This window comes from Protobothrops mucrosquamatus, unplaced genomic scaffold (assembly GCF_001527695.2).
Source record: "Protobothrops mucrosquamatus isolate PMUCROS unplaced genomic scaffold, P.Mucros_1.0 scaffold3768, whole genome shotgun sequence".
Lineage (NCBI taxonomy): Eukaryota > Metazoa > Chordata > Lepidosauria > Squamata > Viperidae > Protobothrops > Protobothrops mucrosquamatus.
In genome coordinates this window covers 54,796-69,865 of record NW_015389721.1, presented here as the reverse complement: position 1 = coordinate 69,865, position 15,070 = coordinate 54,796, and the positions used below count along the sequence as shown (strand labels likewise).

Genomic DNA, 15,070 nt, shown 5'->3' with positions numbered 1-15,070 from the left:
ATGAAATTAAAATAAGATAAAATATAAAACAATAAAATAAAATAAAATGGTGGTCTTAAATCACGCAAGAGAGTCTGAGTCGAATGAAGGTGAATCTACGAGTCACACTATAATGTTGCAGGATCCAATTTGGATCAATCACCAAGATCTGGTTTAGTCTTCCGAGCTTCTGGATTCCTGCTGGCGCCCATCCTTGGGGATCCCCTCTCTCCAGCATGTGTCCTTTGAGCTATTCTATGCGTAGTATTTATGAGGTGCCTGATGGGCTTTGTTGTTGATTGGGGTGTTGATGGCTGGCTGTTAAGTCGTTGGCTGTTGTTTCCTTGTGCTGCCAAGTCCTTGGCTCCTAAGTACACGATACGCTACCAGTAGTAGTAAATCAGCCCTCCACCTGACCGACAAGGGGTCCATTTCCCAGGCTTCCATCACTTCCCTGGCTGTTTTTGTACCTGCTCAGCCAACAATCTTAGTAGCTGCAGAATGGAATGTATGTCCTTCCTTATTGCAATGTGAGGATGGTCCCCGGTGACCAACCCAGACTGGATCCTGCATGAGTCTTCCCGCTTGCCCCTCCACCCTATAGCCATCCAGGGCTGGCTGCCCCCAGACCCAAAAGGACAGCCAAGGCCCGCCGTTTCCGAGGCGTGCAACTTTCTCCCTTCGCTTCCCGATCACAAAGGAAGTTCACTTCTCCAAAAAGCAAATCTCTTTTATTTTTAAAGATAACACCTTTATTATGCATTTATTATAGATAGATAATAATTTATTTATAGTAATAATAATAATAATAATAATAATATTTGTTATGCGGGGATGACCAGTTCCCCCATCCAAGTAATGGAGCAGAGTTTTGCTGTTTCAAATGTTAAATGGGAGTCCCGGATGGAATCTATATTCAATGAAGCTCTCCTGCATCCACGCTCAGTTGAATATACATTCCTTCACCTGTGTTTGTGGGTGTGCCTGGGTGTGTGTGCGAGAGTGTGTGTGTGTGTGTACGTGTGTTTGTGTACGCTGGACTCTGTCCCAGAGCAGGAGGCACGGACGCCTCGTCCTGCGCGGAGGGAAGTCGCCCGTGGATCTCGGCTCCAGCCTCGCTGGGGTGGGGGGGCCTGGCGAGCGGGCGGGTGGCGGTGGGCAAGTGGCAAGGAGAGGTCGCCCGCGAGGAAGAAGAGGAGGAGGAGGAGGGTGGTGGGCACTTGGTCAGGCTATGTGGAGTCCTGGTTGACCACTTTGCCTCCGTTCATGGTGGGCGTCCCCGAACTCTTCCGAGAACGTCCTTGCTTCTCTCCGATCTCATGCAGGGAAGGCTCTCTGTACATGCACACTGCGGGCGGGAGAGAGAGAGAGAGAGGTCAAGGCATGGCACCCACCACCACCCCCCACGTACCTGCAAAACCCACCTGGCACCCTGGCTCAGCAGCCCCCTCCCTGTCCCACCAGGACGAGCCCAAGATTTCCATGGCTAAGCAAGACAGCGGTTGAGTGATTTGCCCCCATTTTATGACCTTCCTTGGAACAGGGGTTGAGTCAATCGCTGCAGCGGTTAAGTTAGGAACACGGAGGTGAAGTCAATCGGGTTTCCCCGCTGACTTTAACAGAATAACAAGAGTTGGAAGGGGCCTTGGAGGTCTTCTAGTCCATCCCCCCTGCGCAAGGCAAGAGACTCTACACTGTTTCATACAAATGGCCATGCAGTCTCTCCTTGAAAAGCTCCACTCATGGAACACACCCACAACTTCTGAAGGCAGGTTGTTCCCCTGATTAACAGAATAACCGAGTTGGAAGGGACCTTGGAGGTCTTCTAGTCCATCCCCCCTGCTCAAGCAGGAGACCCTGTACCTTCCCGGTCAAATGGCTGTCCAGTTAAGTTAGGAACACGGTGGTGAAGTCAATCGGGCTTCCCCGCTGACTTTAAAAGAATAACAATGTTGGAAGGGACCTTGGAGGTCTTCTAGTCCATCCCCCTTGCTCAAGGCAGAAGACTCCGTCCCATTTCAGACAAGTGGCTGTCCAGTCTCTTCTTGAGAACCTCCAGGAATGGAGCACCCACAACCTCTGGAGACAAGTTGTTGCACTGGTTAATTGTCAAGACTTGGGTTGTCCGAAGGTCGCCAAAGGGGATCACGTGACCCAGGGCAACCGTGATAAATATGAGCCCAGCATTCGAATTTTGATCACACAACCATTGAAGTCCACAGGTCTTAAAGTTGTCAGGTTTGGAGACTGCAGCTCTAGAGGGAAGATCCTTCAGCCTTGGTCGTCGGAGTTGGACAATCAGTAAATGCCCAATTTAGCTGTTTGTTTCTCTCCTTTTATACCAGGCACCATGCTTTATGACCGGGACTTAATTTCCTGACAGCTTATCGATTCTAAGGCCCCCGTTATTTCATTTTCAGTTTAAGAGATTAAAAAAGACCCAGTTTTCTCTACGCTATTTTTCCAGTCATCCTGAGAGTCATTTGGGCTGGAAGAGGGGTCTGGAGACTGCATTTATCAAAATTGGGGATCAGCCCCTCCCTCCAAGTACCATCTGGTTAATCTGGGTATTGGATTAACCCGTTCCCTAGTTATGCACGGAACTGTAAATTGCCCAGAGCTTCTTGGATTATAAAGGACTGGCCGTTCGTCCTTGGCTTGACCTCCCAGACCAGGGGTAGGCAACCTGGGCTCTTTTACGACTCGTGGACTTCAACTCCCAGAATTCCTGAGCCAGCCATGCTGAGGGGAAAGGGAGAGGTTTCCAAGCTGAGCCAGGCTGGCTCAGGAATGCTGGGAGTTGAAGTCCACGAGTCGTAAAAGAGCCAAGGATGCCCACCCCTGCCCTAGGCCTAGGCCGCTTTATGACTCGTGGACTTCAACTCCCAGAATTCCTGAGCCAGCCATGCTGAGGGGAAAGGGAGAGGTTTCCAAGCTGAGCCAGGCTGGCTCAGGAATGCTGGGAGTTGAAGTCCACGAGTCGTAAAAGAGCCAAGGCTGCCTACCCCTGTCCCAGACCAATCTGATCGTCTGCAAATTTTCCCCATGTGGCTGTAGGAACCAGGCATTGGCGACTGCAAAAGCAAGTTGGTCTCTTTATCTAAGGAGATTCTCCGTCCTCCAGGTCCTGGTTGTCCTGGTTGTTAGGAGGCAACTGGACTTTCTCCTTTGAGGACGTTTCGCTTCCCATCCCAGAAGCTTCTTCAGCTCTAGACTGGAGGGTGGGGAAGGGAAGGATTTATACTCCTCACAGACAGCTGGTCATTTGCCTCCTTTTAGAGAGTCATGGAGGCCACTTGGAGGCTTACCTGTGTCCTCAGGGTCACCTGAGCGGTGCAAATGGAGCCTTCTTGAGACTGCTGAAAGGACTGTGTGGTAGACTGGAGATGGACGGTGTCGTATCCCTCCCCCCATTGAGAGAGGGCCATTCAATTTTGACCTAGATGGCCTCTTTGACCCCCTCTTTCAAACCCGCGGTCCTCCCTGTCCAAAATGTGGACTTGGCCGTCTTCGAAAAAAGAACGGCCTTGGTCTTTCAAAGGCAGATGGATGGCTGACTCTTGTCCTGATGGGTTTGTTCTCCTGTGTTGTGCCAGGCGTTTGTGAAGAGGCTGTTGGGGAAACACTGGGGAAACACCGGAGAAACATTGGGGAAACATTGGGGAAACACCGGGGAAACATTGGGAAAACACTGGGGAAACATTGGGGAAACACTGGGAAACATTCAGGAAACACCGGGGAAACATTGGGGAAACACCAGGGAAACATTGGGGAAACACCGGGGAAACATTGGGGAAACACCAGGGAAACATTGGGGAAACACTGGGGAAACACCGGGGAAACATGAGAAAACATTGGGGAAACACTGGGGAAACATTGGGGAAACATTGGGGAAACACCGGGGAACACCAGGGAAACATTGGGGAAACACCGGGGAAACATTGGGAAAACACCGGGGAAACATTGGGGAAACACGGGAAAACATTGGGGAAACACCGGGGAAAACACCAGGGAAAACATTGGGGAAACACCGGGGAAACATTGGGGAAACACCGGAAAACATTGGGGAAACATTGGGGAAACACCGGGGAAACACCAGGGAAACACCGGGGAAACACCGGGGAAAACACCGGGGAAAACACCAGGGAAAACATTGGGGAAACACTGGGGAAACACGGGGAAACATTGGGGAAACACGGGAAAACACCGGGGAAACATTGGGAAAACACCGGGGAAACACTGGGGAAACATTGGGGAAACACCGGGGAAACACTGGGGAAACACGGGAAAACATTGGGGAAACACTGGGGAAACACGGGGAAACATTGGAAAAACATTGGGGAAACACTGGGGAAACAAAACAGCCACTTCATGAATGCCTGGCACATCATAGAACAAAGGCCTTAAATCCAACAGGAAAGGCCCCCCCAGTCAACCCAACGGTCACTTGGGACCTCGGAAACTAACCAGCATCCAGCATATTTGCCTTTGCGGATTTGCCGTGCACACAGGACTTCATCTTAGGGTTTTTGTCCTGAGAAAGGAGCAGGGTGCAAAAAACTGAGGCTGATGCCTTCCTGTCACGCTGAATTTCGGCTGATATTGTAGAAAACGGCAGAAGTCGTTTTCCTGATCGCTACCTCCCACTGAGATTTTTATTTTTTTTTAATTTTTACTTCTTAATCCGCCCTACGTTTTGGGATCTCCTAGTGGTCTCCCATCCAAAGACTTAGATTTCGTCGCTGGAGGATTTAACCCCACCCACGGTGAATCCAGAAAGACTGAGGCTTCTCCTTCCAACTAGCGAACCAGCCCCTCGGATGCAGACGTGTTTATGGTCTGGTTCCTTTACTCGGTTCTGGGCCTTCCCTTTGAGCGACAGCTGTCGGTGCACGTCTGCAGGATCAGAACCCCCCCCCCCGCATCGCAAACCGGGTTCCAAAAAAACCAGCAACCACAAACACAACCCAAGATGCTAGTAAATGTCCCTTCTTCCTTGGTTCATCTCTACTGTGGTTATTCTTCTTTTTCTTTTGCTCTGCTTAATCTGAGTTTCTCGGATGCAAAAGTACACAGCAAGACTGACAGCCGCGCAGCGCCTCGTGGGCGTCTTCACCCCCATCCAGGCTCAACCCCCCCCCCCAAAAAAAAATCAGGTGGGAAAGAAGAATCTCAGCTGCAGAAAGGCCAGGGAGGGAGAGATGGCATTTGCGTAGAACTTTAGCTGGCTCGAGTCAGTGAGACCGGCTGCGTCTGACCAAGAAAAGCGAAAGGCACCCCTCGGTCCGACTTCCCCGCCTCTCTCCCCCCAGCCAGGGCTCCACGAAGGAGCTTCCCCACATACCTTCTATGGGTTTGGGTACAAAATGTGAGGAAGGCTTGGTCTTTTTCACCCGGTTGCCCTTCATAATCTGTCCTTCTTTATTGAGTCCCAAGAACCAGGCTCTCCCCGATTCCTGCTGCCGGTACAGCGTGGAGGAATAGATCACGTAGTAGTTTTCGAAGACGGACTCCTTGAATTTGCACTCGGGTGTAAAGATGTCCTGGGGAATAAAGCAGAGGAGAAAGGAGGGAGAGAGATGAACGCACTCGCTCGTCAGCCATGGACTCATCCCGGCCTGCTGGACCGCGATCCGCAGGGGTGGAAAATAACCTGAGAGAGAGACCCCTTTGGAGAGGATTTGAGGAGGATGGGCTTCGGGGTCCCCAGGAGAGCAGGAGAAGGTCGCCTGGGAAAGAGAGACCCATCAGCAGCACCCAGCCGAGTCTTGCCAAGGTGCCACCGAGAAGCAGCAATCTGCCCTGGCACACACAACTCCGGGCGCCCCATTCCCAGAGTCAGAACTGAAGGGCTCTCTGGCTGTTTTCTTGCAGACGTTTCATTACCCAACTAGGTAACATCATCAGTGCTAGAAGGGAGAGGGGTTTGCAGAGTGGAGGAAGGAGAAAAGGAGGAGGAGGAGGAGGAGGAGGAGGAGGAGGAGAACTGTGAGGTCCCTGGTGCTCTCTGGGCTTGGCTGTTTTCTTGCAGACGTTTCATGACCCAACTAGGTAACATCATCAATGCATCTAACATCGTCATCGGCACTGATGATGTTACCTAGATGGATCATGAAAGGTCTGCAGGAAGACCAACAAGCGCAGAGAGNACCCATCAGCAGCACCCAGCCGAGTCTTGCCAAGGTGCCACCGAGAAGCAGCAATCTGCCCTGGCACACACAACTCCGGGCGCCCCATTCCCAGAGTCAGAACTGAAGGGCTCTCTGGCTGTTTTCTTGCAGACGTTTCATTACCCAACTAGGTAACATCATCAGTGCTAGAAGGGAGAGGGGTTTGCAGAGTGGAGGAGGAGGAGGAGGAGGAGGAGGAGGAGGAGGAGGAGGAGGAGGAGGAGGAGGAGGAGGAGGAGGAGGAGGAGGAGGAGAACTGTGAGGTCCCTGGTGCTCTCTGGGCTTGGCTGTTTTCTTGCAGACGTTTCATGACCCAACTAGGTAACATCATCAATGCATCTAACATCGTCATCGGCACTGATGATGTTACCTAGATGGATCATGAAAGGTCTGCAGGAAGACCAACAAGCGCAGAGAGCACCAAGGACCCCACAGACGTTCTCTTTCCCTCCTCCTCCTCCCCACAAACCCCCCCTCTCCCTTCTGATGATGCTCCTTAGTTGGGTCATGAAACATCTGCAAGGAAACATCCAAGCTCACAGAGCACCAAGGCCCCCACAATTCTCCTCCTCCTCCTCCTCCTCTCTGCATTCCCCCCACTTCTAGCACTGATGATGTTCTCTACTTGGGTCATGAAACATCTGCAAGAAAACCACCCAGTTCAGAGAGCACCAAGGACCCCACAGTTCTCCTCCTCCTCCTCCTCCTCCCCACACACCCTCTTCTAGCACTGATGAAGTTACCTAATTGGGTCATGAAACATCTGCAAAAGAAGCACCAAGCTCAGAGACACCAAGGACCCCACGGACTTTTTCCTCCTCCTCCTCCTCCTTCTCCTGTTCCTGTTCCTCATCCTCTTGTTCCTCCTCCTCCTTTCCTCCTCTTCCCCTCCACACACCCCCTCCCTTCTACTCCTGAAGATGTTCCCTAGTTGGGTCATGAAATGTCTGCAAGAAAGCCACCCAGCTCAGAAAGTATCAAGGACCCCACAGTCCTTTCCTCCTCCTCCTCCTCCTCCTCCCCACACACCCTCTTCTAGCACTGATGAAGTTACCTAGTTGGGTCACAAAATGTCTGCAAGAAAACCACCCAGCTCAGAGAGCACCAAGGATCCCACAGTCCTTCTCCTCCTCCTCCTCTTCCTCCTCTTCACAAATCCCCCTCCCTTCTAGCACTGATGATGTTGCCTAGTTTGGGTCATGAAACATCTGCAAGAAAACCACCCAGCTCAGAGAGCACCCAGGACCCCACAGTCCCTCCTCCTCCTCCTGCTCCCCCTCTCCGCAAACTCCACTCCCTTCTAGTACTGATGATGCTCCCTAGTTGGGTCATGAAATGTCTGCAAGGAAACCACCCAGCTCAGAGATTATCAAGGACCCCACAGTCCTCTTCCTCCTCCTCTTCCTCCTCCTCCTCCCCAAACACCCTCTTCTAGCACTGATGAAGTTACCTAGTTGGGTCACAAAACGTCTGCAAGAAAGCCACCCAGCTCAGAGAGCACCCACAGTCCTTCCTTCCTTCCTTCCTTCCTTCCTTCCTTCCTTCCTTCCTCCTCCTCCCCACACACTCTCTTCTAGCACTGATGAAGTTACCTAGTTGGGTCACAAAACGTCTGCAAGAAAGCCACCCAGCTCAGAGAGCAACCAGGACCCTTCTTTTCAACCCGCAGCTACAAAGACCCTCCTTTACTGACCGCAACGAAGGCGAAGGCCCCGTTCCCGAGGAAGGCTGGGGGTCAGCTGAGACCCATCTGCCTTCCCTTCTCCCAGCCACCGTGCAGGGAGAGGATGCCTGTTTCCCACAGGCCTCCCAGCCCCTGCCTTCCCAGAGCACGCGCAAAGGCCACGTGTCTCTGAGTGTATGTCTGCACACGCCTGTGAAACGGTTGCAAACCGGACAGCGTGTCCTGCAATGCAGCCAGGGATGAGATGGCCGAGGGGCAGAAGTCGGGCCCTGCCCATCCTGACCAGGCCGGCTTGGGGTCCTCTGGCCACCAAGGGCCTGGCGTGGCCTGCCCGGGGGTGGCTCCCACCCTTTGGGGGAACCCCCGTCCCTGTCCTGTTGAAAAGCCGCAAACACAGCACTTTCCTGCTTCTGAGCAGGATTATAATAATAATAATGATAAAGTTGGAAGGGACCTTGGAGGTCATCTAGTCCAACCCCCTGCTCAGGCAGGAAACCCTATACCATTTCGGACAAATGGCTGTCCAGCCTCTTCTTAAAAACTTCCAGTGTTGGAGCATTAACCGCTTCTGGAGGCAGGTGGTTCCACTGGTTAATTGTTCTAATTGTCAGGAAGTTTCTCCTTAGTTCTAGGTTCTAGGATTGAATCTTTCTTTCTTTTTTTTTTTTAAGAAAATGTTATTGATTTTCTAGTTTTACATTTGAATATTTGAAAAGCAACGTGGCGGCTGAGTTGGTCCATAATTCAATAACATACAAGTACAGATCTCAAACGATTACATTAGATGTTTCCTCTCTTTTTCCCTTGGTATTTACTGTCTCATATTCAAACTAATACAATTCTTATTATATCGATTAAATAAAAACAACTTTCCTACGTTTATCAATAATTTTTAGTTTATGCCTATCCTAGTCGTTTTAACATTCAATCTTTTTAGACGATCAATGTCCTGATTAGTTTTTCCCAATTTTTAGTTTCCCGTTAATGTTTACATTTAACGTTTAATATTTATAATTTCCAAGTTTTAAATAACCCCAATTCCCTTTATCACAATTCATCACAAAATCTAATGTTCAGGATAAAACGTCTTATCTATTTGAATTCTCACCCTCTTACATCAACTAATTAATAATACAATATAACGTTCTTATTCTCTGGTAATTTCCAAATATTTTAAATTTAGTAACCAAAATTTCTCTTATTTCCACCTTTGATACTTTCTCTCTTTTTCTCTTAATATCTACTTATCTCATATCTAACTAGTAGTTTTTATTATTGCCGCTAAGTAAAAACATATTTGTTACATTCATCAATAGATTTTTAGCTTATATATATATATATCTTAATTGCTTTTACATTTAACCTTTATAAACAAATCAATGTTCAAATTTAATATTTATACGTGGCACTTTCCTGCTTCTGAGCAGGACTGAATCTTTCTCGGGGTCCCCCAGGAAGGTGCAATTACAAGGGGTCCTCGATTTACAGCCATTCCTTTAGTGACGGTTTGTAGTCACCAAAATGTTACTCGTGGCTGTTTTTCACACTTGCAAGCACTGCAGTCTCCCCAGGGCTGCAGGATCGAAATCTGGACGCTTGGCAACTGGCATGGACCTCTTGACGGTTGCAGTGTGCTGGGATCCGCTTCTGCAGCCTCCTGAGAAGCAAAGTTGATGGGAGGGGGGGGAACCGGAGTCACTTAACAAGGGGGCCACTAATTTAACAATTGCGGCGACTCACTTAACAGTTCTGGCAAGGAAGATGACAGAATGGGACAAAAGGCACTTTACCGCTGTCTTGTTTTGCAATGGAAATTTGTGACTCCATTGCGGTCGTAATTTGAGGACTCCCTGTCTCAAGAAAAGGAGAAATAGGGGAGACGTGATAGCAGCCTTCCAGTATCTGAGGGGCTGCCCCAAAGAAGAGGGGGTCACGTTATTCTCCAAAGCACCAGAGGGCAGGATGAGAAGCAATGATTGGAAACTAATCAAAGAGAGAAGAAGCAACCTGGAACTTAGGAGAAATTTCCTAACAGTGAGGACAATTAACCAGTGGAACAGCTTGCCACCAGAAATTGTGGGTGTTCCATCACTGGAGATTTTTAAGAAGAGGCTAGACAGTCACTTGTCTGAGATGGTGTAGGTTCTCCTGCTTAAGCGGGGGGGGGGGGGCTGGATTAGAAGACCTCCAAGGTCCATTCTATTCTATTCTATTCTATTCTATTCTATTCTATTCTATTCTATTCTATTCTATTCTATTCTATTCTATTCTATTTTGGTGGGAACTAACGAAGGAGAGAAGCAACCTAGAACTAAGGAGAAACATCCTGACCGTGAGAACAATTAACCAGTGGAACTACCTGCCTCCAGAAGCGCTGAATGCGCCAACACTGGAAGTTTTTAAGAAGAGACTGGACAGCCATTGGTCCGAAATGGTATAGGGCAGTGATGGTGAACCTTTTAGAGACCGAGTGCCCAAACTGCAACCTAAAACCCATTTATGCATCGTCGGGTGCCGGGTGGGTCTGCCCCATTGGGTGGGTGTGGCCAATTGGGTGGGTGTGGCCCATTGGGTGGGCGTGGCTGCAGTGGTAACGGCAGACTGGGTGGGACTAAAAAGTTCAATCAATCAATTCCAACTTTGCAAGATCTTTTTTTTTCCCACTAGAAGTTGAAATTGATTGATTGAACCTTTTTTTTTTTTTTTGCACACGGCGGCGGAGGCCTAAAGCGAAAAGGTTTTATAAAACCCAGCTGAAGGCCTGGGACTGGGACGACGGCGCGCGTGCCCACAGAGAGGGCTCTGCATTCCACCTCTGGCACCCGTGCCATAGGTTCGCCACCACTGGTATAGGGTTTCCTGCCTGAGAAGGGGGTTGGACTTGATGACCTCCAAGGTCCCTTCCAACTTTTATTATTATTATTATTATTATTATTATTATTATTATTATTATTATTATTATTATTATTATTATTATTATTATTATTATTATGGATCATCACACAGTCAGCCAGATGTTCAGACTGGATTTGGCATTTTGTCTACCTATCGAGTCCTTACCCAGGACAACGACTACTACTACTACTACTACTACTACTACTACTACTACTACTACTACTACTACTACTACTACTACTACTATTATTATTATTATTATTATTATTATTATTATTCTATTCTATTCTATTCTATTCTATTCTATTCTTTCTATTCCATTCCATTTTCTTTTTTGTGCTGCATTCGTCTGTTGTAATACTAGTCCAGCCAGAGGGTGCAGATTGGGGCAAGTTGCAAAATCAGTGAAATAAATGCGCAACCATCACAAGCTCAGCTCCCGTTCAGGGTGCAGAAGGTCAGGCCAAGGGCAGTGAGAGAGAGAAATAAAAGGAGGGAAGGAAATCCGGCTGACTGACACAGCATCTCCCATCCCTCCCCAGGCTTCTCCATCTTGCCAATCAATCTTGTTTCTACTGCGCAAGGACACACAGACACACACAGACACACACACCTTCCAGTCCTTCTAGACCCCACTTGGAATACGGCATCCAGTTTTGGTCGCAACGATATAAAAAAAATGTTGAGACTCTGGAGAGAGTGCAGAGAAGAGCAACAAAGAGGATCAGGGGACTGGAGGAAAAAACATACAAAGAACCGTCGCAGGAATTGGGTATGTCTACTTTAATGAAGAGAAGGATGAGAGGGGACATGATAGCAATGTTCCAGTATCTCAGGGGCTGCCCCAAAGAAGAGGGTGTCAAGCTATTATCCAAGGCGCCTGAAGGCCGGACAAGAAGCAATGGATGGAAACTCATCAAGGAGAGAAGCAACCTGGAACTAAGGAGAAACTTCCTGACAGTGAGAACAATTAACCAGAAGCAGTGAATGCTCCAACACTGGAAGTTTTTAAGAAGAGGCTGGACAGCCATCTGTCTGAAATGGTGTAGGGTTTCCTGCCTGGGCAGGGGGTTGGACTAGATGACCTCCAAGGTCCCTTCCAACTCTGTTATTCTAAAATTGGTTAGTGACTGAATGATGAGTAAACCAAAGGCTGGGTCAATCGTAAGGAAGAGGCTCTTACTATTTACCTTCCCTTGTTCACCAGACTGAGGTTAGCTACTCAGGTGTAAACTTTACAGGTGGCCCTCGACTTACAACAGTTCGTTTAGTGTCCATTCAAAGTTACAACGGCCCTGAAAACCCGACTTATGACCCTTTTTCACACTTACGACCGTTGAAGCATCCCCGTGGTCTCCCGATTGAAATCCAGACGCTGGGCAACTGACTCACAGTTATGACGGTCGCAGTGTCCTGGGTCAGGCGATTTCCCCTGCAGTGACTCCCTTAACAACCGGGGCAAGGAAGGTGGTAAAAATGGGGCATAAACTCACTCCACAACTGTTTCGCTTAGTGGCAAAAATCTGGGGCTCAATTGTGGTCGTACGTTGAGGACTCCGTGTATTTAGTACAATGCAANCTATCTATCTATCCATCCATCCATCCATCCATCCATCCATCCATCCATCCATCCATCCATCCATCCATCTATCGTCTATCTAGATCTATCACAATCTCTCTCTCTCTCTCTCTCTCTCTCTCTCTATCTATCTATCTATCTATCTATCTATCTATCTATCTATCATCTATTTATCTACCTACCTACCTACCCACCCACCCACCTACCCACCTACCTACCTACCTACCTATCTCTCTCTCTCTCCTCTTTCCCTTCTATCTCTCTATCCATCCATCGAATTAAAGAACCAATATAAAAACAACCTACATAAAGCAACACTTTCCCCCCCGAGAAATAGCGAGAGACCGACAGATGCAGCCCAAGGTGACCGGGTGAGATTTGCAAAGTCTGGGTGTTCCCAATCTGCACCCAGACTCACACACACAGAACCAACTGCACATGCACACACACACACACACACACACACACACACACCGTCTGCTTAGCTCGGGGAGGCCATGGCGGCTGCGCAAACCTCAGGACCTGCTGGGTTTTGAAATTACCACAAAAGGACACGGAGAGCCCTTGATGTGAAAGGATGCCGTTTAATTTAATTGGCAGGGCAGCCTTCAAATTGCCTCCCTCTCCACCGGCTATTAAGGCCCAGGAAAGCCTCATTTAGGGCAATTGGATTCTCTCTCTGTCTGTCTCTCTCTCTCTTTCTCTTTCTCCTCCCCTCCCCTGGGCTTTCTCTCTCCCACTCTGTCTCCTTCCCTCTCTTTCTCTCTCTCTCTTCCTCTCTCCCGTTCTCTCCCTCCCTCTTTTCTCTCTTTCTGTCCCTTTGCCTTCCTTTCCCTCTTTCTCTCTCCCTTTCTCTCCCTCCGTTTTCTTTCTCCTTTTACTTTACTTTCCCTTTCTCTCTTTCTCTCTCCCTTGTTCTCTCCCTCTTTCCCTCTTTCTCTCCCTCCCTTTTCTTTCTCTCCCTTTTTACCTCGCATTCCCTTTCTCTCCCTCCCTCCCTTTCTCCCTTTCCCTTTCTCTCTCCTTCCCTCCATCTCTTCCTGTCTCTTCCTTTCTCCCTCCCTCTCTTTCTCTCTCTCTCCCTCCCTCCCTCTTTCTCTTTCTGTCCCTTTACCTTCCTTTCCCTCTTTCTCTCTCCCTTTCTCTCTCTTGTTCTCCCTGTTTTCTCTTTCTCCTTTTACTTTACTTTCACTTTCACTCTTCCTCTCTTGTTCTCTCCCTCTTTCTCTCCCTCCCTTTTCTTTCTCTCCCTTTTTACCTCACATTTCCTCTTTCTCTCCCTTGTTCTCTCCCTCCCTTCCTTTCTCTCCCTCCCTTTCTCCCTTTCCCTTTCTCTCTCCTTCCCTCCATCTCTTCCTGTCCCTTTCTCCCTCTTTCTCTCTCTTTCCCCCTTTCTCTTTCCTCTCTTTCCCTCTTTTTCTCTTTTCTCTCCCTCTCTTTCTCTCTTTCCTCTCTCTTTCCTCTCCCTCTCTCTCTTTCCTTTCTCTTTCTCTTTCCTCTCCCTCCCTCCCTCTCTCTCTCTCTCTCTCTCTCTTTCTCTCTCTCTCTCTCTCTCCCCCTTCTCTCCTTCTCCCTCTTTCTTCCCCCACCCCAGCAGACTGATTGAGTGGAGAAGAGGCTGTTTTTCTGGCTGCCAACCCTGGGGACACCCAAGTGGCAGAAGCATATTGTGGGGGAGGGAGGGGGGTCCCCTCCTCCCAGAGACCTCCCAAAGGATCGCTGCAGATGCTGCAAGACGACCTGAGACAGCCCTGGGGAAGGGGCTGCAGACAGACCCTCCGGGAGGAGGGCAAGGCAGCTGCCTCCACACAGCATCCAAAGCTCGGCCAGGGAGATGATGCTGAGTTTGGCAATTTCTGGCGTAGGAACTCAGCCCATTTATCAGGGATCAGGGTGCAGGCTCAGGAAACGGGGAAAGCTAGCTGTGCAAAGATAGTACAAAGAAGATGCTGAGGCTTTGGGAAAAGGGAAGGGGAAGAGCAACTAGGATGGATTAAAGGCCTGGAGTCAGAGACGTATGAAGAGCGGCTGCAGGAATCGGGGATGGCCAGTCTAGAGAAAAGAAGGACCGGGGGGGGACAGGATAGCAGCCTTCCAGTATCTCAGGGGCTGCCCCAAAGAAGAGGGAGTCAAGCTATTCTCCAAAGCCCCTGAAGGCAGGACAAGAAGCAACGGATGGAAACTCATCAAGGAGAGAAGCAACCTGGAACTAAGGAGGAATTTCCTGACAGTGAGAACAATTAACCAGTGGAACAACCTGCCTCCAGAAGCGGTGAATGCTCCAACATTGGAAGTTTTTAAGAAGAGACTGGACAGCCACTTGTCTGAAATGGTATAGGGTTTCCTGCCTGAGCAGGGGGTTGGACTAGATGACCTCCAAGGTCCCTTCCAGGACGGATGGAAACTCATCAAGGAGAGAAGCAACCTAGAACTAAGGAGGAATTTCCTGACAGTTAGAACAATTCACCAGTGGAACTGCTTGCCACCAGAAGTTGTGGGTGCTCCATCCCGGGAGGGTTTTTAAGAAGAGACTGGACAACTGTTTGTCTGAAATGGTTGAGGGTTGAGGGGGAGAGGTGGAAGGGGAGGGGAAGACAGGAGGGGAAGGAAAGGAAAGGAAAGGAAAGGAAAGGGAAGGGAAGGGAAGGAAAGGGAAGGGAAGGAAAGGAAAGGAAAGGGAAGGGAAGGGAAGGAAAGGGAAGGGGAGGGAAGGAAAGGAAAGGAAAGGAAAGGAAAGGAAAGGAAAGGAAAGGAAAGGAAAGG

General features: G+C 49.2%; 1 protein-coding gene across 4 annotated transcripts in view; it reads right to left on the bottom strand.

The window, feature by feature from the left end:
- Positions 1-1,208: 1,208 nt before the first annotated feature.
- The window catches only part of LOC107298164 (fibroblast growth factor 12), a 48,158-nt gene continuing 34,296 nt past the window's right edge, over positions 1,209-15,070 (bottom strand). For all 4 annotated transcript variants that reach the window (XM_015827528.1, XM_015827529.1, XM_015827530.1 and 1 more), the window contains 2 exons: positions 5,324-5,522; positions 1,209-1,327 (listed from right to left, as the gene is read on the bottom strand). In XM_015827528.1, the coding sequence (XP_015683014.1) occupies positions 1,209-1,327; positions 5,324-5,522 (318 nt within the window). The remainder of the gene's footprint in view (positions 1,328-5,323; positions 5,523-15,070) is intronic.